We start from the raw sequence: 27,420 nt of genomic DNA, 5'->3' as shown, positions 1-27,420 counted from the left end.
TAACTAATTCAATGAAGACTTTTAAAATGGTCCACATTAAAAAAAAAAAAAGAATTCACCCTAATTTATCTTCTTTTCCTTAGGGAAGTGTCATTATGAATAGTAAAGAATTTAGGAATTCTCACCAAGATTCTGAAGTTGGCTGCAGCCCAAAATATTCCGTCTCTGGGGCCACTGTCTAAGCCAAAGATGGACAGTGGTGGTGTCCTTTGTCACCAGAATGGCACCATGCCGCATACCAGTGTATGCACTGACCTTTTCTCCCAACCGTCACCCTTCTCTCCCATTTCCTATTTGTTTGCCTTTTCCTTTTAAATTCAGTTTCCTTCTCTTCTAGCTCAATTTTAGTTTTCCAGTTTTCCTTCCAATCCCCCAGTTTTTTTGTAAGGCGCAGGATGGAGAGCATATAAAGTTTCATGATTTCGTGTTTTCATCAACCATTATGGTACACATAATTTTTCCCTTCATGAAGATACAATTAAAGGCAAAACAAATCTAAATCTGAAGAGAATAATGATAAAAAAAAAAATTCTCTGGGTTCATTTGATTTGAAGCAAAGGCGTTAGCAAGAATAAAGTGTCCCCAACAAATTTACGATGAAAAGAAACAAAGCAGTGCAATTCCAGGAAGATCTTTCTGGGCCAAGCAGGTGGTTAGAAATAGAAATGGAAAATGTGCTGTAGAATTGGGCACATACTGTTATTTTAGGGGGAACTTTGTGCAGACTGACTTCTGTTCCCTCCACGTCTGGTATTTGCAACAGGATTCTCTTAATTTACTACTGATTTTCAATTCACAGTGGTTCTTAACACTTTAGCTGTCAGGTTTTTTTTTTTTTTTTATCTGTCTTTCAGTCAACTAGTTAATGGTATACCGATGCTCTAAGGAGGCTAGATGGTTAGGAACCCTTCTGTAAATGAAATAATAACCCTTTTGTTTATCAAGTGAGATAATGGGTGTGAAAGTATTTTATAAATAGTAAAGCACTACACAAATTCAAGTTGTTACCATAATTATATTTAACTTGTTACGAAAGCAATTATTTTGGCAAGTTATTATGAAAAAAATGTAGAAAGAAAAGGGGAAGGAAAAAATATGTAGCTTTCTCTCTCAAGATTAGGCACTTTTAACATTTTCATTTATATTCTTTACTTTTTCTTGGCATGTTCCCCTTCACACAAATTATTGTGATCATATGCTATATAAAATTCTTTTGTTCCTAATACTGTTTCATAAACATGTTCTCTTGTTATTAAAATCTTACTTTGTAAACCTAATTCTAATGGCTGCATTGTAGTACTTTGTGTAGATGTATTATAATTCACTTTAACCAGTTGCCTGTAACTGGGTAGTTTTTTCTGAATTTTATTATAACATTATGGTGAACATCCTTATGCTTAGAAGTAGCAAAGGTGCTCCTTATGCTAGCTGATATTCACCACAGCAAAGAATTTTTACTTCATCTGACTGTTCTTAATGCTGATGTTTTTGGTTCTGTTTGATAATGAATGTTTTACTACAAGCAACATCAAAAATCTCTGTTCAATGCTGCCCCCTGGTGGTGCCCGGTGTCAGTGAGCTCTCCCTCACCCAAATTATAAGGGAAAAAACGTTCTCAGACAAGGAAGTGGTTAAGATAAGTGAGGTGGGAGATTAATGCCTTCCAGGTTTATACCTCTAAATGTCGACATAAGAACTCACTTCAGATATGAAGGACTTTTAAGATTTTACCAAGGAAGGCCAAAGACTCCTTTGGATATTTACAAAGGATGTCTTCTTTCTGGGATGGGTTCAGTTCACTTTAAGTTAGGGGATATACTGATAACAAAAGCTCTTGGTTCTTCCCATGTAAGACTTCTGAAATAAGCTCCTAATGGAATTAATGCATGTTTGTGATGCAACTCTTCAGTTTTCAAAATTCTCTTATATGTTATTCCTTCTAGTGTTACACATGAAGGGGCGTTCAGAATAGTGATGGACAGATGGCTTGGCAAATGTTTGACAGAAGTATTGAGGTTCTTTTGTTTGTAAACAGGGAAATTACTGAGCCTCATAATATCAGTAGCAGTTGTGGCTTCAGTCTAGGGATTTAGATTTTTTTGGATATTGCTGTCCAGATGCAGTGTATGTAGTTTCAGTTTTTAAAAAGTATACTGATTTTATGCAAGGACCATGTAGATTTGATGAGAGATGCAACTATTAGTATAGGAGTCTGTGGGATATCCATAAACCAACTAAATAAGATGAGGAACTTTTCAGGCATATGTGGTTTACCTTGGGTCACTTTCTGAGTAGGTGACTGAAAGAGGGAGTGAAAGTCTGTAAACTATTTTGTCAGCAGTTAGCAGCCCTGGAAATAATACGGAGGAGATTGAAACTGTTAGGTAAAATGAAGCTTTTTCGATTGAATTGCTCTCTGATTTCTCCGTTACATAGACCAGTGGTTTTCAGAGTGAGGTCCCTGAAGTGCAGTCTCTAGACCAGCAACATCAGCATCACCTGAGGACTTGCTGGAGGAGCTCAGGCTCTACTGCAGACCCGTAGAATCAGAACCTCCGCGGCGGCCCCGGCAGTCTGTGTGTTAACAAGCTCTTTTGTTATTCTGATGCACGCACGAGTGTGAGAACTATTTGCATAGATGAATATAGCTTTACCTTCCAACTTTGAGGAAGGAAAACAAACCATCAATAATCAATCAGTTGCCACTTTGCCAAGTTGAACAGTTTTTCTAAGATGGTCTTCTCCAACATTAGTTAACTGATAACAGCACGGTTTTGGACTAAGCATTGGAGAATGATGATTTAAGACACCATTTAGCTTTAGATAGAACTCTGACTTTATCATTACTTTAGTGACTAATTCGAGTACATGGGCCCTGAATACATTTTTAATTATTTCCTGAATTAATTAATAAAGGAGTGAGTTTGGCCTTAGGGTAAAACTGCCATTTTAAGAATAAATACACAGGGCAAAAAAATGTTTCTGATGATATGCTCTTAAGATTTATTTTCCTTGTCAAACTAATTACTTTTTTGTTTTTCTAAAATAGATAAGTAATGGAACATCATCAGTGATCGTCTCCAGAAAGAGGCCATCAGAAGGAAACTATCAAAAAGAAAAAGACTTGTGTATTAAATATTTTGACCAGTGGTCTGAATCAGATCAAGTGGAATTTGTGGAACACCTTATTTCACGAATGTGTCATTACCAGCATGGACATATTAACTCTTACCTGAAGCCCATGTTGCAGCGGGACTTTATTACCGCTTTACCAGGTAACCATGCTTGTTTTTTCAAAAGCTGAGAAGTGGAAGAGTGCCCAGCCCAAGAGCCTAGACGGACCCGAGTAGGTGTTTGTGAAATGAATGAATGAGTACAGTGTGAGACAGCATTTCTTTGGGACACATACTGTACTTTAATATGTGGTACTTGAAGAGGAGTTATAATTTAGCATCTATCTAGGAACTGTAGGCAGTTTCTGTGATTAATAGCGTTGATCATTGGTCAATACTATTGCTACATTAGTGAATTAATGCTGTACTTTTTATTTTGATGTGGTGTCTATAGAATCTGCATTTTGCCTTTATAAGTATTTTTTTTTAATATGGGACAATTTTTCCTACAGTGTTTGGGAAGTGTCCCCAAATTTAAGATGTTCATTTATATATGAAGTGACACTTAGGGAATGGCAGAAAAGTATTGGGGAAATTGATAACATGTCTTATTACATTTCTTAAAACTTATTTCTGCATCCTCTCCCTCACTATCCTACCCCTGCATGAGTGTGTTCTTCTCTCCCTTTTCTCTTTCTCTCTCTCTCCCTCCTCACCCCCCAGTTAAGTTTACTTTGGTTTAAAAAAAAAACAAAGACTACTTTTCAACAGTTTTAGGTTCACAGCAAAATTGGGCAGAACGTACAGTTTCTATATCCTCCCCCCGACCCACAACAACCCCCAGCACAGCCTCCCTGCTATCAACATCCTACACTAGAGTGGTACATTTGTTACAGTACATGAACCTACACTGACACATCACTATCACTCAAAGTACATACTTTAAGGTTCACTCTTGGTGTTGTACATTCTGTGGCTTTTGACAAATGAATAGTGACATGTATCTACCATTATAGCGTCACACAGAACAGTTTCACTGCTCTAAAAACCTGCTGTGCTCTGCCTGTTCATCCCCCTTTGATTTTTTTTTTAAGTTATTTATTTATTTATTTTTGGCTGCGTTGGGTCTTCGTTGCTGCGTGCGGGCTTTCTCTAGTTGTGGCGAGCAGGGGCTACTCTTCGTTGCGGTGCACGGGCTTCTCATTGCGGTGGCTTCTCTTGTTGCAGAGCACAGGCTCTAGGCGCGTGGGCTTCAGTAGTTGTGGCACGCGGGCTCAGCAGTTGTGGCTCACGGGCTCTAGAGCGCAGGCTCAGTAGTTGTGGCGCACGGGCTTAGTTTCTCCGTGGCATGTGGGATCTTCCCAGACCAGGGATTGAACCTGTGTCCCCTGCATTGGCAGATGGATTCTTAACCACTGCGCCACCAGGGAAGTCCCCCTCTTTGATTTTTGGTCACTCGTTAATTCTTTTCTCTCTGTGTTCTTTTTTAAATTTTTTATTTTAAGTGTGTCTAGGTAACATAGAGAGATTTCACTCTTGAAGAGAATGTGAGACTGCTGGCCAGAACATTCTCCTCTAACGTGGTCAGGGTAACCTGGAGGTTACAGCTGCTGTGCCCGGGTATGCCTAGAAATAGCCAGGGATAAACCAGTAGCATTGCCACCAGCCCTACCCTTTTTTCAGAGCTTCTGGATGGCTCCTCAAAGAGTAGCTTCTCTCTTAGCCTGTCTGTGATTTACAGTGCATCACGACTCCATAGTCTAAGTGTTTCCACAGTAGACAGGACCTGGGCTCATGCCTCAGGCCTGAAACCTGGGGCTGCAAAGTGACATGCCAGCCTCTGATTCCTAATCCCTCTTCTAGAACTTGTAAGTTTACTTTCTACAAAGGGAGTGTTTTAAGGATATTTGAGAGTTAGCTTAGAAAATTTTGACCCTACTGTTCTTTTTATGCTGAGATGTAGCATTATTTTCCTCATTTTTTGAATTAGTATTTCTAGAAAAGCAAAACATGAACCCTCTTTTTCTAGAATCGTAGTATTTAATTGCTGAAAGGGATCTTAGCCGTCACTTAGTGCTGTTTCTCATTGGGTAGATTATGAAGCCAAGGATCAGAGAATTGGGTGAAATGCCTAAGATCGTACATCTTGGTTATTGTGATTTTGCGGGTGATGGCGGGGGTTGGTGCAAAAGCTGAAATCACTTCCAGTTAAGATTACTCTGGACAGTGCCTTAAACTGGCCTCAAGTATAGACTACATGGTTTACACCCCAATTCAGCAAAATTTACTTTTAATTATAAGAGAGAGAGAGTGGGAGAGAAGAGCTATGCTTCTAATTGCATAAGAGAGAGAATTATAGGTGAATTTGAGTAAGATGAGTGCGCATGTGCTGCAGCTCCTCTGTATGTGCAGCCCAGAACTCAGAACCCCCCTCATCCAAGGCTTTCTACTGACTCATGCTACATTTCACACCAAGAAAAGACAGGGTAGTTTTTAAAGTTGACGATTATACTTGTTCCTCTTAAGTGCTTTTAAATAAATGAAACTATGCTCCCATTTTTTGAGGCAAATCCATTCTGTTTGCTTTCTGTTGTTTTGGTTTATTTTTATTTTTTCCCTATAATTTGCCTCTCAAACATTTTAGAGCACCAGGGAACTCAACTTATATTTACAGAATATCCACGAGGTGGCACTGTTGTAGTTCTCTTGATTTGCAGAGTATAGTTCAGAGGCAACCCCTTCTCTTGGGGAGTGTACAGAATTGGAGAAGAGACAGAACAGATGAACATGTGTTATGTATATAAATATGGTTAGTATAATTGCATACAATTCAGTTTTCATTACAGCGAATTTTAAGGCATTGTCCATATCTCTGTTAAAGTGGAATTTTGTGGTATCGAGTATTACATGAAATGAACGGACCATTGGCTGGGACATGGAAATATTTTTGTTAAAATGCTATTTGTTTTAACAGGATTTGATCTGAACATATATACATATGTCAGTATATATCATACATATGAATCTAATAGCTGGGGACAAGCTGGCCAAGTTGATTGTGTTAGTTAGTGTCTAGTAGACTTGGATTAAATCTGGCATTAGTTCCTTAGCACAGATCTTGCCTTAAGAGCATTAGGGGAGAAACAGGTCCATGTGTTTGTTCATACTTAGATTTAATAATGTGTGGAGCAACTTACTAATCATTATCCTGGTTTGGTGTTTAACTTTTACTGTAGATGATCCTTAGTTTGAATTTTTACTTTGTTGAAATTGACAGTCTACTTAAGACTTCTTTTGATTGTGAAAACCATTAATTCTATAAAAACGGTCTATAGTTTTGACTTTTTAATGCTTACTGTGAATATCGTACCTGTCAGTATAGGGAAAATGGAAAATGTTTGTGGTCTCTGGCTCCTTTTGGTTCAGTGGAAAAAGTGATAATTATGATATGCTTTTCTAAAAATCATGGTAAATGTTTAGTCTGCAATGTCAATTTCTGCAGGCTAAGTTTGTGGTTTGTAAGAACTGTTGTTAAAGGGAAAATTTATACCATTTGAAGTAGAGACAGATTGTACTTCAAGAAGGACGATAAGCATTGGTGATCTGTTTGGTGAGGTGTCTGAGCAATTAAGAATTTTAAAAACACTTACCTTCCTGGCCATGGTTTATTCTTTTGTCTCATCCTCAAGTGAGGATGATAAACCATTATGGACTGTGAATGTGACAGAGATTAGATCAGAGGTCTTGGGAGATGTGGAAGAACCAGAGTGTAGGCTTTAGGCTGGATGCAGGGCCAGAGATCCAGCATGACAGAGTGGAAAGATGATGGATGTTGGATTTGACAGCCCCTCCATTTGAATCCCAGCCCCTGCACCTAATAGTTATGTGAGCTCACTTTTTGGATCCTCAGTTTCCTTATCTGTGTGGGAATGATAATAATAGTTTATAGGATATTGTGAAGATTAAAGACAGTGTATATAATATGCCTAGCATCTGGTGGGTATTCTGAGGATGGCAGTTAAAAAAAAAAAAAGCCCAGAGAGGCAGGAAGCACCTGCAATATGATTTATTGCCAGGAAGTTTTAATTATTCACCCACTGATTTCCGAATTGATTCATCCTGACATCATTTAGGTAGGTGTGTGTGCCACTTTGTTGGCATAACAAAATGTTGGACTTTGTGACCTGAGCATTTGTGTCTGAATCCTTAGGTCAGTATATTCCAAGTTAAAGGCATCCACTGACAGACTATTGCTGTCAGGAAAGAAAGTTTCTAACTTCAGATTTTACCACTAGATCTGTGACTAGGGAGGGGGAAGGGACAGCAGGGGTGGGTGGGGAAGGAAATTTCTGTGCAGCTGCTCTTTGAAATGTGTTTCTAAAATAATAAAAGTTTCTGTAATTGTATGATCTAAGCAGCTGTCTTAAAACTGGCTATAGTCAAGGGCATTGAACTGACATTACACATTTGAGTTTCATTTTGGTACAATGTTATTTACATATTGAGCTTTGAAAATTTTGCCTTTTAATTGTTTTAATTTATTATTGAAAAATTTCCAGACCTTCATCTGGTGCCTATAATTAGCAACAGCAGCACTTCTTCAGCACTGTGTGTGCAGTATTCTGGACTCATTTTCTGAGGCCATAATGTGTCCTCTTATTGCCTTGGGAAGGGGGGTGGCAGGAGATGGGGGCGTCTCAGCACCATTGAGTAAATGAGAGCCAGATATTGATACTTAAGAAAATGCTTAGCTTTAACACCTCAGAGCACTTTCTAGCCCAGGCAAATGGACCACCTTATTCAGTAACCTCTTTGTTCTGAATAGTCTTGAAACCAGAAAGTTATAAGGTCTGCATGGCTCCTGGGGCTAGCTACTCCAAGGTGCCCAAAATAGAGGTTGTGTGATTCCTATTCTTCTTTAAATATTTAAGGGGTATGAGACTTACTCCAAGCTATTAGTGAGGAATTAGCGATTTGCTAGGGGAGGTGTGTCAGATTTTCTCTGCAGAAAGTAACAAGGAAGGGGACTACTGCTTAGCTTCCTTGACCAGTGGTATCAGCTAAAGTGATTTCTGGAAGAGGGAAGAAGAGAGACTGACATTTATCGAGTACCTGCTCTGTATCTGGCTCCTGAATAACCTCCCCTTATTAACCTTTCCAACAAGATTAAGAAGTTCCTTCTCTATAAAATGAGGCTATTTATATAGCCTATCTCAGAGGGTTATCATTGCAGATTATACGAGATGATCCTTCTTAGGCTTTTAATATCATTCCTATTTTATGGAAGACTGAGATCCAAAAAGGAAAACCGATTTGCTTCAACCCAGATTATATGGCTCTATAGCCAGTGCATTTTCCGAGAGACTAAAACATGCTGCCCCCTAGAAGGATGAAGTGAATTTAAAGTATTACCAAAAGGAAATAAATCAAATCTCATGGATTTCACTGAGATGTTGCCGAATTGGACCAGTGGCATTTGAAAGAGTAGGAAGTACCTGTCTAATAATGAGCTTCTTTATGCAGAATCTCATTGATAGCCCAGTGGTGTGAGATATTGAGGTGACGGGAAATCAGTGAGGACTAAAAGGGATATTATTGCTATGAAGCAGTAGTTCCCAGCATGTCAGAATTATCTGGTAGTAATTCTTAAGAATACAGATTCCTGGGCCCCACCATCTAGAGATTCTGATTCAGTGGATCAGGAGGATATTTAGGAAGCTGTTTCTGCTGCTGTTGTTTCTCAGATCAGTAACCCTAAGTGATTCAAGTATAACCACACAGGCTTCTGAGAACCAGCTCATAGACTGCCCAGCCAGGTGGAGGATTTGGATGCAGCTTTCCCAGTTCATATATAGACCATGGGGATGTGACAGCCACTGAGGCCTGAAAAGACAGCTATATAATGTGTTCTTGTCTGTTCATTTCCTCTCTCAGCAGAGGATTTGAGAGGGGAATTGGTTAGGGGTGTATTTATAACCAATTAGGAGGATTTGGTTAGTGATTAGAATTAACATAAACCTTGGAAAGTGACTGTGTTCTCATATTAAGTGTAGAAACTAGAAGATAGTCAGATAAGTACCCCAGAATTAGAAGAATTCAGAGAAGAGCTAAGTTTATTAGGCCATGGCCAGAGACTGTAAAAGAAAATATGATTAAAGATGGTAGAGAGATTCTGAAATTTAAAGTTCTGATTAATAATTTGCTAATCCTATCAGTGGATAGGCACAAGCAGAACCCCATGTGATTATCCATGAATTTCCCTGATTTTAAATACACTTGGGCAGGAGATGGAAGAAAGGGGCATGGAGATACACAAAAAGGTAGCCTGAACCTTTGAAAATGGTATCAAGAAGGCCAAGCCCCAAATAATGTGAAATTGTCCAAAATGGTTAAGGAATTTGGGAGAGTTAAAAACAAATAAAATAATCAACTGTTTGGAGCAAGAGCATGAAGAATGAAGGGACAGTGTACTTGGAATAGATGCTGTAGTGGTAATAGGAAGAAGCAGCATATTTTCACTCCTCATTTAACTTATCCTTTTTTATTTCCCCACTAAGAATAATGGTTTTAAAACCAGAAAGGACAGAAAAATTGTAGTCCAAGAAAGATATGAAGATGTCTTTAACATAGCTCCTATAACAAGTAGAGCTAAAAATGTTGTGTGCCAGGATAGTGACAGAACCTAAGGCTGTGATTTTCAGAATTGTGGAACATTGAGAAGTAATTGAAAACCAGTAGGCAGAGCTACTGGGTACAATTTTGCACGTACAGCTTGTACAACTGTGTTTGGTAATCCTGCATGATAGTACCCAGAGATGATTGATGAGCAGATTTCCTGGTCTTAAGAACGGGAGAACTAGAGAAGGTGTATTTGGGAGCTATTGGCTATTGAATTTGATGTTCCATTCTAGCCTAATTCTCAAATGGATTATCAAAAGTTAATCAGCTGTTGAAAAGACTATGTAGGATTGTGTAATCCTAGAGAGATATAGTATACAGAATGTTAAAAGCCATTATCTCTGAGAGGTGGGGTTTAGGGATTTAAAGGTATTTGCTTATATGCATTCTATAGTTTTTCTATAATGAACATGGGTTATATATGTTTAAAAGTGACAAAAAGCAGCTAGTGCCAACTTGTAAACAAAAAATTGCAATACCAACTTTATGTAGTAAGCACCAGCAAGGAAACATGGAGAGTAACCATACCAAATTCACTTGATTTCCTTTTTGGATCAAGTTATGAGACTAGCAAGTCAGAAACATGGTATAAATAAAGATGGTAGTGTCTTCATGGGGCAAAGTTTCTCCAAATATCCTTGAGGACTGAATAGAGAGATATGGTCTGGATAATAGTAGTATAAAATCCAGGTGATTTAGAACTGGTGGCTCAGTGTTGGTACCTTGTGAGTATTAATGAATGGGTGTATGATAGCTTGAAGGGAAATATAGAATCACGGGTGCTGTCCTTGGTTCTGACCCATTTAACATGTTTGCCAGCAACTTGGGATAAAGACTTACTGCATTTGCCCACCATGCAGATCTGGTGTGGAATATCCACTTTTCTGTATGACAGAATCAGAATTGTAGAGACTGAAATGGAAGGGTCAGATAAAGCTTTGAAGGTGAATTATAGAGAGGATAACTGTAGACTTCCATGTGAGCTGCCCTCCCCCTTCTAAACTACCCATACAAATACAGAAATTAAGGGGAATTGTTTTTTGGGTTTTTTGTTTTGTTTTTTTTTTAATTTTTTGGCCGTGCCACACGGCATGCGGAATCCTAGCTCCCCAACCAGGGATTGAACCCGCGCCCCCTGCAGTGGGAGCGCGGTGTCGTAACCACTGGACCACCGGGGAAGGCCCAGGGGGAATTGTTTTAATAGATGTTTTTGGGGGAAGGGCCTAAGATTTTAATTCAGCTTACTACCATCTTAGGAGTCTACTGTGATATGACTGTTAGATGAAGGCAATATAATCTTTGACGGCCTTAACTCTTAATATAATGACATGTGCAGGAAAAGATAGTGGTCCCAGTGTAGTTAGTCTTCATTATCACATCATAACTTGGGTATTAGACCTACTATAGAGTAGAACTAGTATATGAAGGGCCTGTAAACCATAATCAACAGTGTAAATAGTCATTCTTAGAGTTGGAAAAAACCTTAGTTTGTAAAGCATTTTTTATGTATCATCTCATTGTGATATTTTCAAAATAAGGCAGAGATTATTATCCCTGTTTTATACCGATGAGGAAATTGAGGTTCTGAAAGTTTAACTATTTACCTATACCCTGCCAAGTTAGTATGACTATACTCCTTCTGTTTATCTTGAAAAAGAGAGCAAATATTAACCCCAAATGGTACTTTGTTGTCTTTAAAATCTTTCTGTAAAACTTTTTTGATTCATACAGATAGTGTGAGAAAGGACAGTTGTTACTGGCCATTACCATGTTATTTGGTAAAAAACCAAGGGGCAGGGATGTTTCAGTATTAAGTATTTGTTTCATGTCATAGAAGTTCTAGGTGGTGAACCTAGACTTGAAATTGGAATTTTCCGACTGTGTGTTTAGTGTTCCCACCCCAACACAGAGGAGGCCTGGGGATGAGCTTTATTTCTTGTAGTTGCAGAGGACATGCCCAGAACCACAGGATGGGAGTGTACAGGTGGCAACAGCATTGACCATAGTGATCTTCTTACCTTTGTGAATGTCAGGCAAAGGCTGAATCTTGGTTGTCTTTGAGAGGATACTTGCATTGTGTAGGATAAACGTCTTAAGGTTCTAGAATTTTTAGGCATGTGGTTCATGGTTTTGAGGATTTTACCTCCATAAGGAGATGGAGAAATGATTGACAAAAATACATCTAAGTGCACCTGACTTAATTCTTGGATTGTCGTTTAACTTTTCGTAAACTTTTTCAGGTAAGTCAGTGTTTCTCACCTTTTGGTCTCCTTAGCCCCAAGGGATTCACATAGGTCATGTATTAATAGGATGATTTGTTACGAGAAACAGTAAATCAGAGGGGAAAGAATGCAGACTTTGGAGCAAGAGATCGGAGTCCAGTCTTGGCTTCACTACCCTATAATTGTAAAACCTTGAATCCTTTTACGTCTTTCTGCCTCGTCTGTAAAATTCGGGGTGTCGTTACCCCATAGAGTTATGTAAAAGAAAATGAAAAGAAATCATTTATTATAATATCTGACAAATATAGAACTGTCCAGGGTTGGCTTTTACACACAGGAACTGGCGCCATCAATTGTTTTATCTTAAAAAATCAGAACCAAAAAGAAGTGTATATGTTTATGTACTCATGCACTTGTATATCTGAAGAGCTTTTGATATTACTCAGGTATGTTTCCTGGTTCAGGATTTCTTTGTTCCTCTTATCTTTAAGGAAATGGTAACTGATACATTTCCATCTCCCTTCCTATTCCTTCATTGCCTTTTCTATTTTGTAGAGCAAGGTTTAGATCACATAGCAGAAAACATTCTTTCCTACCTGGATGCCAGGTCTCTGTGTGCAGCAGAGCTGGTATGTAAGGAATGGCAGCGAGTGATCTCCGAAGGAATGCTTTGGAAGAAGCTGATTGAACGAATGGTCCGCACTGACCCTCTATGGAAGGGACTTTCAGAAAGAAGAGGGTGGTAAGTATTTAGGTTGGTTGTTCCCTTGAAAAAAGTTTATTTGACCTAGGGTCAGTTTGATTACTAAAAAATGCAATTATACTTGCCAAATGTGTTGGCCTATTTTAAACAAGTGGGAAAAGATGAGTAGTCAAGAGTTGGGGGGAAAAAAAGTTAAAGCTGTTAGAATAACCCCTTCTGAAATGCATATTTCCTTTATATTTATTAACTGTTAAGGTGTATTGTACAGTTTGAGCAATTTGGCTTTTCAAAGCTATGTGTTTATGCTTTTCCTTTCACATTTTCCTTAGGTGATGACACCATTACCAAAAAGATAGATAAGAAAAAGGAAAATATGAGAAAGTCAAATAATGCCATTTTGCTCTTAGATATTGATCCTGGTTGAAGATGGAAGGTACAGCAGGCAGGATTTTTCAGAGACAACCTGTTATCTGAAATACAGCTTTATAGCTCTGTACATGTCAGTACCCTGACAGCACAGAGAAAGAGAGTGCCACAGCTAGGACAGATAGGTGGTGGTGTGAGTGATGGTTAGGGCTGTGCTTTCTTTCTGGGGAATAGTTAGTTATGTACTCAGTTAGCTTTTTCACAAAGCTACATTAACACTTTTTATTGAACTGTAGAATGAAAGGCTAGATTATTGTGTTGGGTAGTCAGAAAATGAAAGGTTAGGATCATGCTAAAGAACTGTAAGTTGAAGTAAACTTGTGCCTAACATGTACACTTAATTGTCAGAAATCCTGCTTTTGAACTGTTAAAGCTCAATGCAAGTCAAAAGACTTGAAAGATACATCTTTGTAACCACCATGTTTAAATAAAATTCACCCTTTTATGCGCAAAAATGTAACATCTGTTTGTTTTTATTTGCCAGGGATCAGTACCTGTTTAAAAACAGACCAACAGATGGCCCTCCCAATTCATTTTATAGGTCATTATACCCAAAGATTATCCAGGATATAGAGGTAATTTTATGATTTATCTGTTTTATGGGCTCTGTGTGTCTTGTTCTCAACTTTGTTGTCTTAGTGTTCTTAGTTGTCTAGTTCTAAAATCATAGAACTGTTGTTTTTTTTTTTAAGTTGAAGTCTTACGCAATTATGTCACAATCAATGTGTAATCTGCAGCTATCCTTCAGAGTAGATAGTGCCTTTTTGTAAAAAAATAATCTAACTTTTCTAAAACATGAAATGCTTCTGCAAGGCTACCAGTTAATTAAAACCTTAATCCAAAATTAACTTTTTATTTTAATTTGATGAAATTTCCTAAATCCAAGGCCCAATTTTTCAGGTAAGCATAGTTTTACATTTTTTGAGCCATCTCTAGAGAACTAGAGAAGGCACAGTCTCAGTTTCCTCTGTACATTTCCCATACTTTTTCATTAAAAGGACTCAAATATGATTCTAAGCAATAGTTAAGTGGCCTTTATAGAGCAAATTATGCTCGTGGACCATTTTGGATTTGAGTGTAACTTCCCCAGACCAGTAAAACTCTGTGAACTTGATGAGAAACATTGGAGATGTTTGATATTGTTCATGTGTTCTAATTAGTTCAGTTTTATTATTTAGCCCTTTTCCTTGAACCAAGAAAGACATGCACAGGCATTTCTGATTAACTCTTTCACATGTGTTCTTGGCAGGTCTTGGTTACTTCACTATTTCCTCCTTGGCAAAAAAGTTCAGCCTTTGCTAGGCAATGCTGTATCACCCATAAAGTTATACTCAGTTTCCCAAACATGAGGTAATCCTCACCCCCAGGTGATAGCCATAAAAGTTATTGTGCCAAAATTCATTAATGGAGAAACATGTGCTTTTTTTTGAGGCCCCTCCTCGCTGCCTTCTTTGTAAGGCAGATGTGAACTAATGGAATCGCTTTGTTAACAGTAAATCTGAATATGACTGGAATATCATTATTTCAAATGCAAGCCATTATCTTGAGTATTCTGTTCCCTAAAATGAGCTATAAAGTAACCTTTTAGGGAAGGTTAAATGATTTAAAACTTCTGCCATACAAATCCTAAAGTTTAGGAATTAATTGATCCACTGGCAGTTCAAAACTTAGAATAAATTGCTCCTACAGTTTTAGTAGCTGAAACATAGTGTTAACTTGAACCTTAGTTTTGTGTATGTGTGTTTCAGGTTAGAGGGATTGTCTTTTACCCCATGTAGTTTTACTAAGACACTGCTTATGCATAGATCTTAGAAACTATATTACTTGTTACTTTTTTCCTCCCAACTATTCTTTATAAAGTATCTCCACATTTCCTTGAATAATTTCAGCAAGTCCTTTATTATAAGAAGGATGATGTCTAAGGTCAATCATTAATAAATAGGAACTCTGGAAGAACTTTGATCAGGTTGAAGATTTGGTGACATATATTATTTTATTTAATTCCCATTAGTACTGTTATAATCGACAGTATGAACTCAGTTTTCTATGGCATGACAGTATGTGACACCACCTAACATAACCATTTCCTCAGGCTGAAATAATATTTTAAAGTTAGGAAGAGGCAGATGTGAGGGAAAATAGAGCTATGGGGGAAAACCCTTTTTGACACAACCCCTCTTTATCATGGTGGTCTACCCAGTGGTTCTTAAAGTGTGGTTTAGGAAAACCCACTGGTTGGCCACAAGAGTCTCCTCCAGATTTTTGTGGGCTAGATCTCTTAGTTTAAGGGATGATGTTTTATACTTTGGTACTTTCACTCATAGTAATAATAATAAAAATAATGTACCACGTATAGAGTGTTTACTTGTCCTAGATACTTTCAGCATTTTATAATGCATTTTCTCATTTAACACTCTGGACAATACTTGAAAGGTAGGCCCTGTCCATATTTAAAATTGAGGAACCTGAGGCTCACCCAGGTTAAATAGCTTGCCCATGATCATACAGCCAGTGAGTAGTTGAGTCTGTGATCAACCTTATATTCTTCTGCACTTAATGCAACTTTTTGTGTGCTATAGATCACTGGTATTTCATCAAAATAGAGTTCTTTACCTCTGTTTTGTGAGTGTGTTTTATTCTGTCCTGAGTAGACACACAAAGCAGAGAGTTGTGTCAGTGATCCGTGGGTCAAACAAATGAGAGACTCACAGGCTTGGCTGTTACCCATGTGCCTGGTACAAAACCCTCACAAGCAGACTATAATAATTACAAGTACTCTCTTTTGAGCCCTTGCAGTATACTCATGAACCATGTTGTGTGACTTACATAGATTATTAATTGCATTTAATTCTTACAACAAGCTACCTGTCATCCTCATCTGTAAGGAGGGGAAACTGAGACTAAGAGAAATTTTAGAACTTCCTACATAGTTAAGTAGAAGAGAAGGGATTTTAACTGAGGTCTGGCCAGCTCTAGGCTTAGTGTTGTTGTTTGTCATTTTCAAAGTAGAAAATTCCAGAAGAGAAGGAGAAAGAGGTATGTTGTTAAATGCCTACAGACGTTTCAAGGTGATCTTCTCATCTTTGTCCAATTGCGTGAAAACTCAGTGTCCTTTACTCTTAGTTGAAAAAAGCGTATGAGTTAAGATAAGATTAGTTGGCCTTGTTTTAGTCCAGTTACGGCAAAGGTAGTGCTTTATAGGGTTTTAAGCCTATTGCTAAAAGATAAATTACACCCTGAACATCAAGTGGATGTTTTTGTCCCTCTCCCTGGTTGCCCATACACAGCCTTGGAGTCTCTTGTGTTTTTTCCCATATGCTTTGCAGGGTTGCCAGTTCACAGCACCTTTTGCTTTCTATCCTTCTTGCTCTACCTTGACAGCTCCAGTTCATGTGCTGGCTCCTGTCATCTATCCATTCCCGTATTTGGCTCTGACAAGCAGATGACATTGCCCTTCCACATTGACCTGACAGAAATTGGCTAATGTTTAAGAAAAAAGTAGCGAACCTGGCTTAGTGTGGTCAACCCCTATCATTCAGGAAATGAGACTGTGAGAAATGAAGTCTGGAGAGAATAAGAATTCTTAGTTCTCTGCAAAGGTTCATCTCTCATGGGTGCTCTTGCCATACACACACACATACACACACAGGGGGAGGGAGAAGGAGAGGGGCTAGGGTGGGAGGGAGAGAATTTAGAGTGCCTCTGAATTGAGAAGGAATTCCTGGAAAACCCGAGGCACAGTCCTAAAAGAAGCAGCCATATTTCCTTTGCTATCTCGAGTCTTAATTGTTATTATCATCATCATCATCATTATTATTAATGATGAGGTTACTGTTAGGTACTTTGCCACAGTAATTTAATTTAGTCCTCAAATTGTCAAAACTGAGACTCTTAGTCCAAAGTCCATGCTCTTTTCGCCCTACCATGCCCTCAGATGTCCCTCAACAGAGAGATGGGAGTTGTTATAATAGACTCGAGCAGTCAGAGTTCTGATGTCCTGAACTTGGATTTTTCTCTTTTGCCATCTCAGAGTAGTGGCAAACTCTTTCATGTAATATACCTTTTTCCTTTTTTTATTCACTGGATTAAAGCCTTTGAAGCACTCTCCTCGGAACAGACCAGTAGTAAAATGATGGTGTGTTGTATCGCACCTTTTAATAAACCACATTTTATTTAGGGAAAGTGGGGAGCTTTTTTGTGGTTTGCAAACTTGATATTAACATTGTCCTAACCAGAAAATGCTGAAATTTGCCCACCCACCCAGTTGTGTTTAGGCTTCTAAAAATAATGTTATTCCTTCATACTCAGACATCTGTTTTCACTCTATTGCCAATTTAAATGCTGCTGTATACTCTGTGTATCATGGCTACTTTCCCAGTATTTTGAAAATTTGCACAGGGTAAGGGGATTTTACAAGTTCTCAAAAACATGAAATATTCCTCTACAGTAGCCACACCACATGATGTCTAAGTGAAATGGCAGGTATCTGCATCATTAAAGAGGTGCACCTGTGTATGCCCTGTATTCCTACTGCTGAAGTTAAGATGATTGTTGAATTGCATTTGCAGGCTGAGCCCCTTCCTGGGAATGGTTGGGGAGGGCTCAGGGCTATCAGCATTGAAGATCAGCCTAGACTGAGACAACAGTTCCCGGCAATTTGGTGAGATTTTTTTTGGTCACAGCCTACTCCTTTTGGTCAGTGTTCTCCACAAATGAGAAAGAGCGTCACTGCTACCGTTTGTAGGCACTGTGATAAGCACTGTATGTACGTAATCTCATTTGATCCTTCCAACAGATTTGAGAAAGTATATATTATCTTTTACAGAGGAGGAGACTGCAACTCAAACAGTCCAAGTCATTTGCTAAAGCTGCTAATTGACCTAGGTATTTTCTACTACAATGGGCTGCCTTCCATTTTTAAAGGTCTAGTTTTTCTGAAAAAGTCCTGGCTTATATAAGCCAGTTGACATCGTCAAATATGGTGGTAGGTAGTATTTTGGGCAGGCACAGTCAGCAGGAAGTGTTGCTTTCTTTTGTGGGTGGCCTTGAGAATTGAGAAGAGTGAAGTCTTAGGAATTACACCCGGTTGGTGTGTAACAAAGTAGTCAGCTCCCTGATCTCATTTAGTGTCCCTTTCCTGGCGTTTTGAAACAAACTATACCTGTTTTGGGATTCAGGAACCTAATAATTTTTAAAACAGCCCTAGATGGGAACTTCCTAAAATGACCCATCAAAAATGATTTGGTAAGCCTTTTTCTTTTAAAATTCAGAAATGTATTTTAGAAAGTAGGCTCGTTCTAAGTGTTGAGAAGCTAAGCCATTTCCTAAATTCTACGTGACTTAGAATGAAAGCCTGTTATCTAGCAGAGCTTTTGAGAGGTCCTGACCTCTGGCTCTTGTTTAAGGGCTGGAGATAGAGGGTATGGCTTGGCCTTTTATTTTGGGTAGTGTTCTCTGTCCAGACACCTTAGGGGATGGGTGTATCACAGGCTGATCGTGTTGCCTTACCCAGCTTCTCTCTGCTGTGTCCTCAGGGCTTTAGGTACAGTAGTAGATTATAACCAAGTCTCTTGGTTCTCAAAAACATTTTAGAGTAGTGGGAGAGCATGTAGGAAATTCTTTTTGGTATGGGGATTCCCATACGAAAGTTAAAAAAATTTTTTTCAAGCTCCCATGTGATAGTAAATAAATGTGCTTTTTCTATTCATTGAAATATTATACAGAGTAGCAAAGCTGCTTACTGATTCAATAATATTTTAAAGCAATTGTGTATGTTTTAAAACTAAGAACAACGATATGAATTTTGAAAATAACACCATATATATTGACAAGACAGGTTATGTATTCGCCTTTGTAATACTTTGGGTTTATGTGGAGTCACATTTAGCAGCAACCTTCTGGGCCCCCAGGGTGTAGCCTGAACGTTGGTAACCACTGCCAGGATCACTGGCCATGAATAAGACTTGTTACCAGTAGGCCTGCCTCCTAAGTCAGCATTTTCCTGGTATGCTTATTAGCATGCTGATGTGGCTCAGTCACTCTCTAAAAATACATTATTTCTCTAAATGATTCCAAACATTGAGTTCAATTTAAGAAATTCTTTATATTCTGAATCCCTTTTTAAAAAGTTGCTTACAGACATATCTGTTGTCTACCTTGGTAGCGGTAGCCACAGTGGGGTAAATTTTTGTTTTTGTTTTGTTGTTTGTTTGATTTTTTGTTTCTGAAATGTGGTTCTATGTCTGACATTTTACAAACTCAGTAGAGATGGCGATGCTGGCTAAGAAGCTCTGATTTGGTAGCAGAGGGACAGATGAGCTATCTCTCGCTCATGGCACCTCCATGGCACCTCTTTGCATCCCCTGGATGTTGGAAATATGTGATCCTGCCCTCTCTCAAGGCTATGTATGGGAACTTTTTGAGGGCAGAGCTTATATTTCCAGGCTCCTGTGCTAAGTACTGAGGCCACAAATGAGGAAACCGTTTCCTGTTTAAGTATACATGTATCAGTGTCTCCAATCCTCCATTTCTTTTTCTGTAAAATGAGGACAATAATTTTGGCTTCAGAATTGTGATGATTAAATTAACTGTAAACTATATAAAACACATAGCATAGTGTTATGGAAGCGTGGGTACCTGGCATAACATTCAGTAAATTTTAACATTTTAGAGCATACAGAAGCATGTTGCCTTCAAAATAAGAGGAAACATGGTTTGTTAGATGTCAGCAGAACCAGTAATTAAGTGCTTATTGTGAATAAAGATGAGATTTATCTCCTTTCTTCACTAAAGCAACTAATTAAACTTTTAGCTACTCAGATAATTAGCTACTCAGATATGTCTTTTGAACTAGATCCTGAACTCTCAGGTATAGCCAATTGTAGTCCCTATTGTCCCCTAAATTCAAGGATCAGGAATTTATACTTTGGTTATTCTTAGTGTATCTTTTGATCCTGAAAATCCTTGACATCCACAACCAAAGGTTAGGTCTTCTAGTGCTCTGGGCATGACCCACTTCCTCTTTAAACTTTGCCCACTGGTCTCAGGCTATCGCACTGTTTAAGATCCCTTTAGTCCTGCAGCGCTTACGGTTTTTAATCACTCAATTTGGCACTGATATTTTATCTGGAGTTGTTACTGATCTTTTTATGTGTTCCCTGCCACAGTAGCTAGGGCTACACTTTCTTTGTAGACACTGCATATTTTAGTAGAAAAAGCATGGGCTCAGAGTCAGGAAGAACTGGGTGTGATTTCCAACTCATCCAGTTACTAGTTTTGTGGCCTCAGGCAAGTTAAACTCTTGTTTCCTTGTTTGTAAAAGGGAAGTAAGGAGAACTTCCTTCCAAGGTTAATGTGTGGATCATTTAACCAAATAAACATATGATTAGAGTATATCCAATTCCAGTTACTGCGTGCCTGTGTATTGCAGTTGCATCCTTTGAAAGCAGTATGCTTCCTGTCAGTCTTTTCATCCTCGTGCCTGGCACAGTCAGTACCTGGAATATACTAACATCTCAGTAAGTGTTGTATGAATGATGAAAGAATGAGAATCCAGGGCTGAAATGTGCCATTCTTATCCTAAAGGAGCTTCAGTCTGGTAGAAGATTAAAAATGGATAATAAAATTCTTTCTATAGTAGTTGGCAGGTAGTAGTTGTCAGTATCTTTTCTCAATGATCAGGACGATCGGTGCTCTGGATGGCTGCACGGATTGTTAGTATATGCTTAATGTTAGTGGTGGTCTTCTGCCAGATATTTAAACTGGCATTAGAGAGTGACCCAATGAGTTACTATTTATTTGTATGTTTTGGGTACAAATGGCATTCTTTAAACGTATTGTATTCTGTCTAGGCCATTTTTTTCAAACCCAACCCAAACTCATTGGAAATCCTGTGACAGTTGCCAGATGGGCAGGGAACATTTGAGGAAAAATACTGTTGGGCTAATGTCTTACTTGGAAAAGAGTGTGATTCCTATCCACAGACAGTTATGCAAACCAAGATGGAGTATCAGTGGTATGCTGTTTCTGGAACCCCAAAGTCTGAACCCTAATAGAATAGTTGATTCACAAAAACTCATCTGTTGCCTCCTTTTTCCCTTAGACTATAGAATCTAACTGGCGGTGTGGACGACACAACCTGCAGAGGATTCAGTGCCGCTCTGAAAATAGTAAAGGTGTCTACTGTTTACAGTATGATGATGAAAAAATTATCAGTGGCCTTCGAGATAATTCTATTAAGGTGAATGACTGCATTTTGTATGTATTATTTTTAGAACTGTGGTTACGTGTTAGACATTAGATGTAACAGTCTCTCCATTTCCTCCTGGTTGGTTTTTATCTGTTCCACTCAATCTTGGCAGCTGTCTGCGTGGTTCTAAAGAACTGGAGCCAGAGCGTTTCCCTCTACTAACACTGGACCCTTGGATTTTCTCGCTTCTTACCCTTCTCTAAGCACATTCACTTTCTGTATTCTGTATTTAGGTGCAAGTAGAAAATATCTCAGTATCCACAGGGCTCTTGATTTCTTGGCTAGCTGGTAAAAGTGTTGCTGACTTGCATATAAATGAAAGTCACTACCTTTTATGGTTTCTGTGAAAGGCTCAGTTGATAACACAAAAGAATGATAGAGCAATTTATATTGTTTTTATTGACTTTTCAGTAGTAGATAAACTGGATCATTTCTCTGTGTTTAATGTTTAATGGCTCTAATAGATTTTGTTTCACATTGTTTGTAGCTTATTTTCTCATATTTAAGAAAACATTGTGGGATAATTTTACTTTTAGTTATAATTTACATGCACTCTTTTTGGTGTAAAGTTCCGTGAGTTTTGACAAGCACAAAGAATTGTGCAACCATAACAATTATTATCAAGATCCAGAATAGTTCCGTCATCCGCCAGATTCCTTTGTCCTGCTGCTTTGCGTTTACCCATTTCCCCCCCCCACCCCGGGTCCTGACAACCACTGATCTTTTTTTCTGTCCCTATAATTTTGCCTTTTCAAGAATGTCCTGTAAATGGACTCACACAGTATGTAGCCTTTTGAGTCTGGCTTTTTATGCTTAGCATTGTGCATTTGAGATTCTTCTACATTGTTGCACATAACAATAGTTAGTTCCTTTTTATTGGTGAGTAGCATTCTGCTTTATGGTTACACCACAGTGTGTTTATCCATTTACCTATTGAAGGACATTTGTGTTTACAGTTTTTCACAATTATGAATAAAGACACTGTAAACATATGCATGCACATTTTTGCGAGAACGTAAGTTTTCACTTCACTTGGATAAAAACCTGGGAGTGGGATTGCTAACTCATATGGTAAGTGTACGTTTTACCTGTGAAGAAACGGCCAAGCTGTTTTTTCAAGTGGCTATACCATTTTACATTCCCATCAACGATGTATGAGAATTCCTTTTGTTCTGCATCCTTGTCAGCCCTTGGTAGTCTCAGGGCTTTTTTTTTGGATATTAGCCATTTGAATAGGTATGTAGACATATCTCATTTTGGTTTAAAGTTACGTTTCTCCAGTGATCAGTGATAATGAGCATCTTTTCACATGCTTATTTGCCATCTGTATATTCATTGGTGAAGTTTCTATTCAGATCTTTTGTACAATTTTAAAATGGGTTCTCTGTTTTCATATTAATTGGGTTTTGAGAGCTCTTTATATATTATGGATACAAGTCCTTTTTTAGATATGTCTTGCAAATATTTTCTTCCATTCTGTGACTTGTCTTTTCACTTTCTCAATGATGTCTTAAGTAGAGCAGAAGATTTTAACTTGTCTAGTCTAGTTTGCCAGTGTTTTCCTTTATGCCTCATACTTTTGATGTCATATCTAAGAATTCTTTCACTGAGCTTTTTGAATCTGTAAATTTATGTCTTTCACCAAATTTCAGAAGTTTGGGCCATTATTTATTCAATTTTGTTTCTGCACCAATTTCTTTCTCCTCTCCTTCTGAGACTCTAATTACACAAATATTAGATCTTTTGATATTGTCTTACTTTTTTCCAGTCTTTTTTCCCTCTCTTTTCTGGATAATCTCTCTTAGCCTCTCTTCAAGTTGACTGAGTTTTTCATCTGTATTCTGCTATTTTCCCCCATTAAGTGAATTTTAAGATTTCAGATATTATATTTTATAGTTTCTATTTCTCTACTGAGAACTTCTCTCTTTTCATTCATATCAAGCGTGTTTATCTTTACTTCATGGAGTATAGTTACAACAACTGCTTTGAAGTCTTTGACCATGACAACATTTGGGTAATCTCTAGCTTGTCATGTGTTGATTGTCTGTTCCCCTGAGGATTGATCACTTTTCTTGGCTTTTGAATGTCAAGTAATTTTGGATTGTATCTTGTACATTATGGATGTTGTATTGTAAAGTCTGTGGATCCTGTTAATAATCCTCTGGAGAATATGTGTGAGTGAGTATTTTTTTAAGCAGGTGGTCAACCTCGTTAGGGGGGTTGGTTCTAATCTCTTTTCTGCTTTTTGCCATGCTACTTTGGGTCTGTCTTGGGCTTGCACTACTCAGAGTTTAGTCTGAGACTTCAGTTTAAATATCAGGGCGCTTTTTACGGCCTTTGCTGTGCTGCTGGTTTAGTCTGTCCTGTGCATGCACTGCTTAAGAGCAAGCCCAAGTCATGTGTTATGTGGGTTCTCATATACAATTAGGGAAGCCTTTTTCTTTTTTCCAGCTCTTTCCTGTTTTGGATTTCCCTAAGTGTCTACAGCCCACAAGGATCCTTGCTTTTTTCCTTTGGCCAGAAAAATGGGGTTTCTTTTAGAATTTTAGTTACCTGTTCCACTGCTCTGCAGTACATCTCCGTGACTGGGCTTGTCCTTTGGATCAAAGCCGTTTGAGAAAAGAGAAAAAGAAAATAGGGTCTTTTGCACATTCTTTGGTCCCCAAAGATTCCTTTTTCAGCCTTTCTGTCCAGAAAGACTAGTTTCTCAGATTGTAGCTGCCTGTGCTGCTGTTTCACTGTGCAGTTCCTTGATCTGGACCTGCCTTTGGGTCAAGACCACAAAAGAAGGAAATGAGAAAACAGAAAACAGAAAGAATGGTAAACTCACCCCATGTGGATCCTGTCTCCAAACTCTTAGCCCTTGCTACGATGTATTCAATATAATACTTGCTTTCTCCTGGCTGCCCTTCCCCTCACAGTTTTCAGAGTCCTCAGCTAGTTGTTTTTGTATTTTTTTCTAGAGTTTTTAGTTACAATCAACTGGGAAGATAGGTTGTAGTGGGCTTTCTGCCCTTGGCCTGGTTTTCTATGTTGTTTTACTTTGGGTGAGTTAAAAGGTATTTTTGCTTGTGTGTTTTTTGTTTTATAAAATAGTGGAATTTCAATAATTCCAATAACTAGGGCAAAAAAATCACTGAATTATAGAATATAAAGAAACTGTTTTGTTGGTTTCCTATATGTATTATAGTGTTTCCCAAAAGGTATTCTGTGGATGTGAATCCAAAGGATATTGCTTTGAAGAGTAATTCCCTTCAAAGAAATTTAGAAAACACTGCATGCTGTATCCCTTTCTTAGAAATTTACAGGTTACAGTAGCATATAAAGGCTCTGAGAAGACATACAGGAGAGACACCCAGAGTTTTCCAACTTTGAAAACATATTTGACCACAGAACTCTATTTTTATGTAATACTTATTGATAGTCCTAACCTGTGGCCACAAATACGCTCTTGAAAGAGTGTTATTATTTAATTTTGGCAGTTCTCCTTTAAGGAGTAGGTAAGAATGGTTTATAATGACCTTGTCAAAGCATGGGCTGGCCATGGGCTTGCATTTCACTTACACTGGATGTTTCTAAAGAATTCTCTTAATAGAGGCACACCCATGCCTAAATTAGGCCTACACTTGATTTATAAGACACGGAACAATGGAGCAGAAATAGGCTTTAGGGAGCTCATCTAGACCAATGGTTGGAAACTTTCTGTACTTCGTTCTGCTTCAGTCCTTGATCAGCTCACACTTTCAAAATAGCTGTGGTTCTACTAGGTCAGAAATTAGAAGCAAGCCTTACTAATATAGAAGGACACTTAACTGTCTGTAGTGCTTGTAATATCTTGGCCATTTGTAGTAAACGTTAGGGACACTGCAAATTATGATAGTATTTTTACAAGGGAAGAAATAGTTCCATAGACTCTATTTTTAACAAAACAGGCCTTGAAAAAAATCACTTTCCATCCCCCCATTATTTTGGGACATTATTGAAAACTTGGAAAACACTGGAAAGATCAAAAGAGAGGAGAAAAACGGCATTCAGAGTACAAAGCCAACTATCAACATTTTACTTCCTTTTAATCTTTTTTTTTTTTAATATACATAATGTTTATGTCACTATAGAGATGACTTTTATTCTGATTTTTTTTAAAAAAGTAACTATAATAAAGCAGTGTGTTTTCTCATTAAAAACTCTTCATAATTTACTTTGAAGTTATTCTGAGATGCTGAACATTTTTCATTTTTAAACTTTCGTAAACAAATGTAATGGGTTAAGAGGTATGCATTTTTAGAGGCTCTTAATAGATACTGTCACATTGTTTTCCAGAGGGTGAGCCAACTCTTTTCACAGAGTTTATTTAAAAATTCTCTTTATAAAGCTGTTAAGTATAATGGGCACAGTAGTTATGGGGACAAAGTAAACAAAGTAGTATATCTATTCTGGAAGTTATTCAGTATTGCCTCTTCTTCCCCTCTTGTCATTTACCACCTGTTTGATGTTTACTGCTCTTATTTACTGTAACACAGCTTTGTTTTGTTTTACGATTCAGAAAATAAGGTACGATAAAAACATTTATCAGAATGTGATATACTAAATTACTGTTTGTGTTTGATTTTGTCTCAATAGATTTGGGATAAAACCAGCTTGGAATGTTTGAAAGTGTTAACGGGACACACTGGCTCTGTCCTTTGTCTCCAGTATGATGAACGTGTCATTGTGACTGGCTCTTCTGACTCTACAGTGAGGTGAGTGATTTGCTTTCACTGGCCTGAACTTGTATACCTTCCACAAGGAGACAGATTCACCTCCTCTTCTGTGATAAAGTACACACATGCTCTGTATATGTTTTTGTATGCTATATTTCAAAACCACTTCTGGTGTAGGTACATTTGCACAAAGTAGGCAGAAAAGCCAACTTTTGTTAAGTAGGTCCTATTCCCATTACCATACATTCTAGAGATGGCAACACAACATGCCTTCCTGTAAAAGCACAGTACCTAATAGTATCAGGGTAGCTTTCTCGTGGGAGACCACGCTCTAGAGGAGAGAGGAAGGAAGCAGGTGTTCTAGGAGTGTGGTGGACACTAACCTACAAATACCAAAAGAATCAGGAGCAGAGATTTGCAGCACTTTGTGAGGGACACAAATAATGTGCCCGATATTTTGTATAATGTTATTCTATTGAATTCTCACATCAACCTCTCTAAGGTAAGTAGTATCTTCTTTTTTATAGATGTGGTATTGGGGAATGGAGGCCAGAGAGGCGAATAATTTACTCAGTCACATAGTTAGTTAATTTCGAGCCTTGAATTTATAGCACTGAAGACTATCTTGATATTATGTAGCTTTGCCAGTAATAGAGACACTAGTTTTCAGATGCCACCCCAGGGGCAGAGTGATGAAGATGGAAGTGGCAGTGTTCTACAGTAGAAGGGAAGCAGTGACTGCTGGTTGGGAATTGAGAGTAGAAAGGAAACATTATTGGGATCTACTCCTGAAGCACTGGGACAAGGATGTTTTTCCATACCAGATGGCTTTGGATTTTGCTGTAGTGATGAGTTCACCAGAGCCTAGAGATAATACAGTAAAGCCTCAGCGGGACTGCTGGTAGCCTGAGGAAGGCATGGCATGGGGAGGAAAGGAAATGCCTCTTCTAGAGTGAGTCAGAGATTTGAAAAGGATTGCTTTACAGGCACACCTAAGAGATTGAAATAGTCACCAGCATGCCTAGTATCCTTTCCCTGACTCAGTGCTTCCAGGCTGCTGCTTCCACCATAGGTCATGTCTCGGCCTTAGAAGCCTGAGTCTCTCTTCGTCTGCTCTGCACGAACTTGTCCCCTTAGGAGATTGGGGTTACAGAAAAGCTATGACGTGAAAGGGCTGCCCCTAAGAAGCCTGTATCTCAAGGGTGAAGCAATTGGAGACACGCGCTTTGTCCATAAGTTGGTTGGGTAAATAGATGGGTGTGGTGATTGATGAGACACTGTGACTTACAGTCTCCAGTTTGCAGTGGATAAATAATAGACTCGAAAGCTT

General features: G+C 38.3%; 1 protein-coding gene across 7 annotated transcripts in view; it reads left to right on the top strand.

Moving 5' to 3' along the window:
• FBXW11 (F-box and WD repeat domain containing 11) overlaps positions 1-27,420 on the top strand; it is a 130,516-nt gene that overhangs the window by 85,367 nt on the left and 17,729 nt on the right. For 6 of the 7 annotated variants that reach the window (XM_068536351.1, XM_068536355.1, XM_068536356.1 and 3 more), the window contains 5 exons: positions 3,050-3,275; positions 12,569-12,755; positions 13,627-13,717; positions 21,244-21,381; positions 26,011-26,129. In XM_068536351.1, coding sequence (XP_068392452.1) covers positions 3,050-3,275; positions 12,569-12,755; positions 13,627-13,717; positions 21,244-21,381; positions 26,011-26,129 — 761 coding nt within the window. The remainder of the gene's footprint in view (positions 1-3,049; positions 3,276-12,568; positions 12,756-13,626; positions 13,718-21,243; positions 21,382-26,010; positions 26,130-27,420) is intronic. The other variant, XM_068536354.1, reaches the window with a different exon arrangement.

The sequence above is a fragment of the Eschrichtius robustus genome, chromosome 2 (assembly GCF_028021215.1).
Source record: "Eschrichtius robustus isolate mEscRob2 chromosome 2, mEscRob2.pri, whole genome shotgun sequence".
Taxonomy (NCBI): Eukaryota; Metazoa; Chordata; class Mammalia; order Artiodactyla; family Eschrichtiidae; genus Eschrichtius; species Eschrichtius robustus.
Note: the sequence above shows the minus strand (reverse complement) of the source record. Positions and strands in the feature narration are given on the sequence as shown.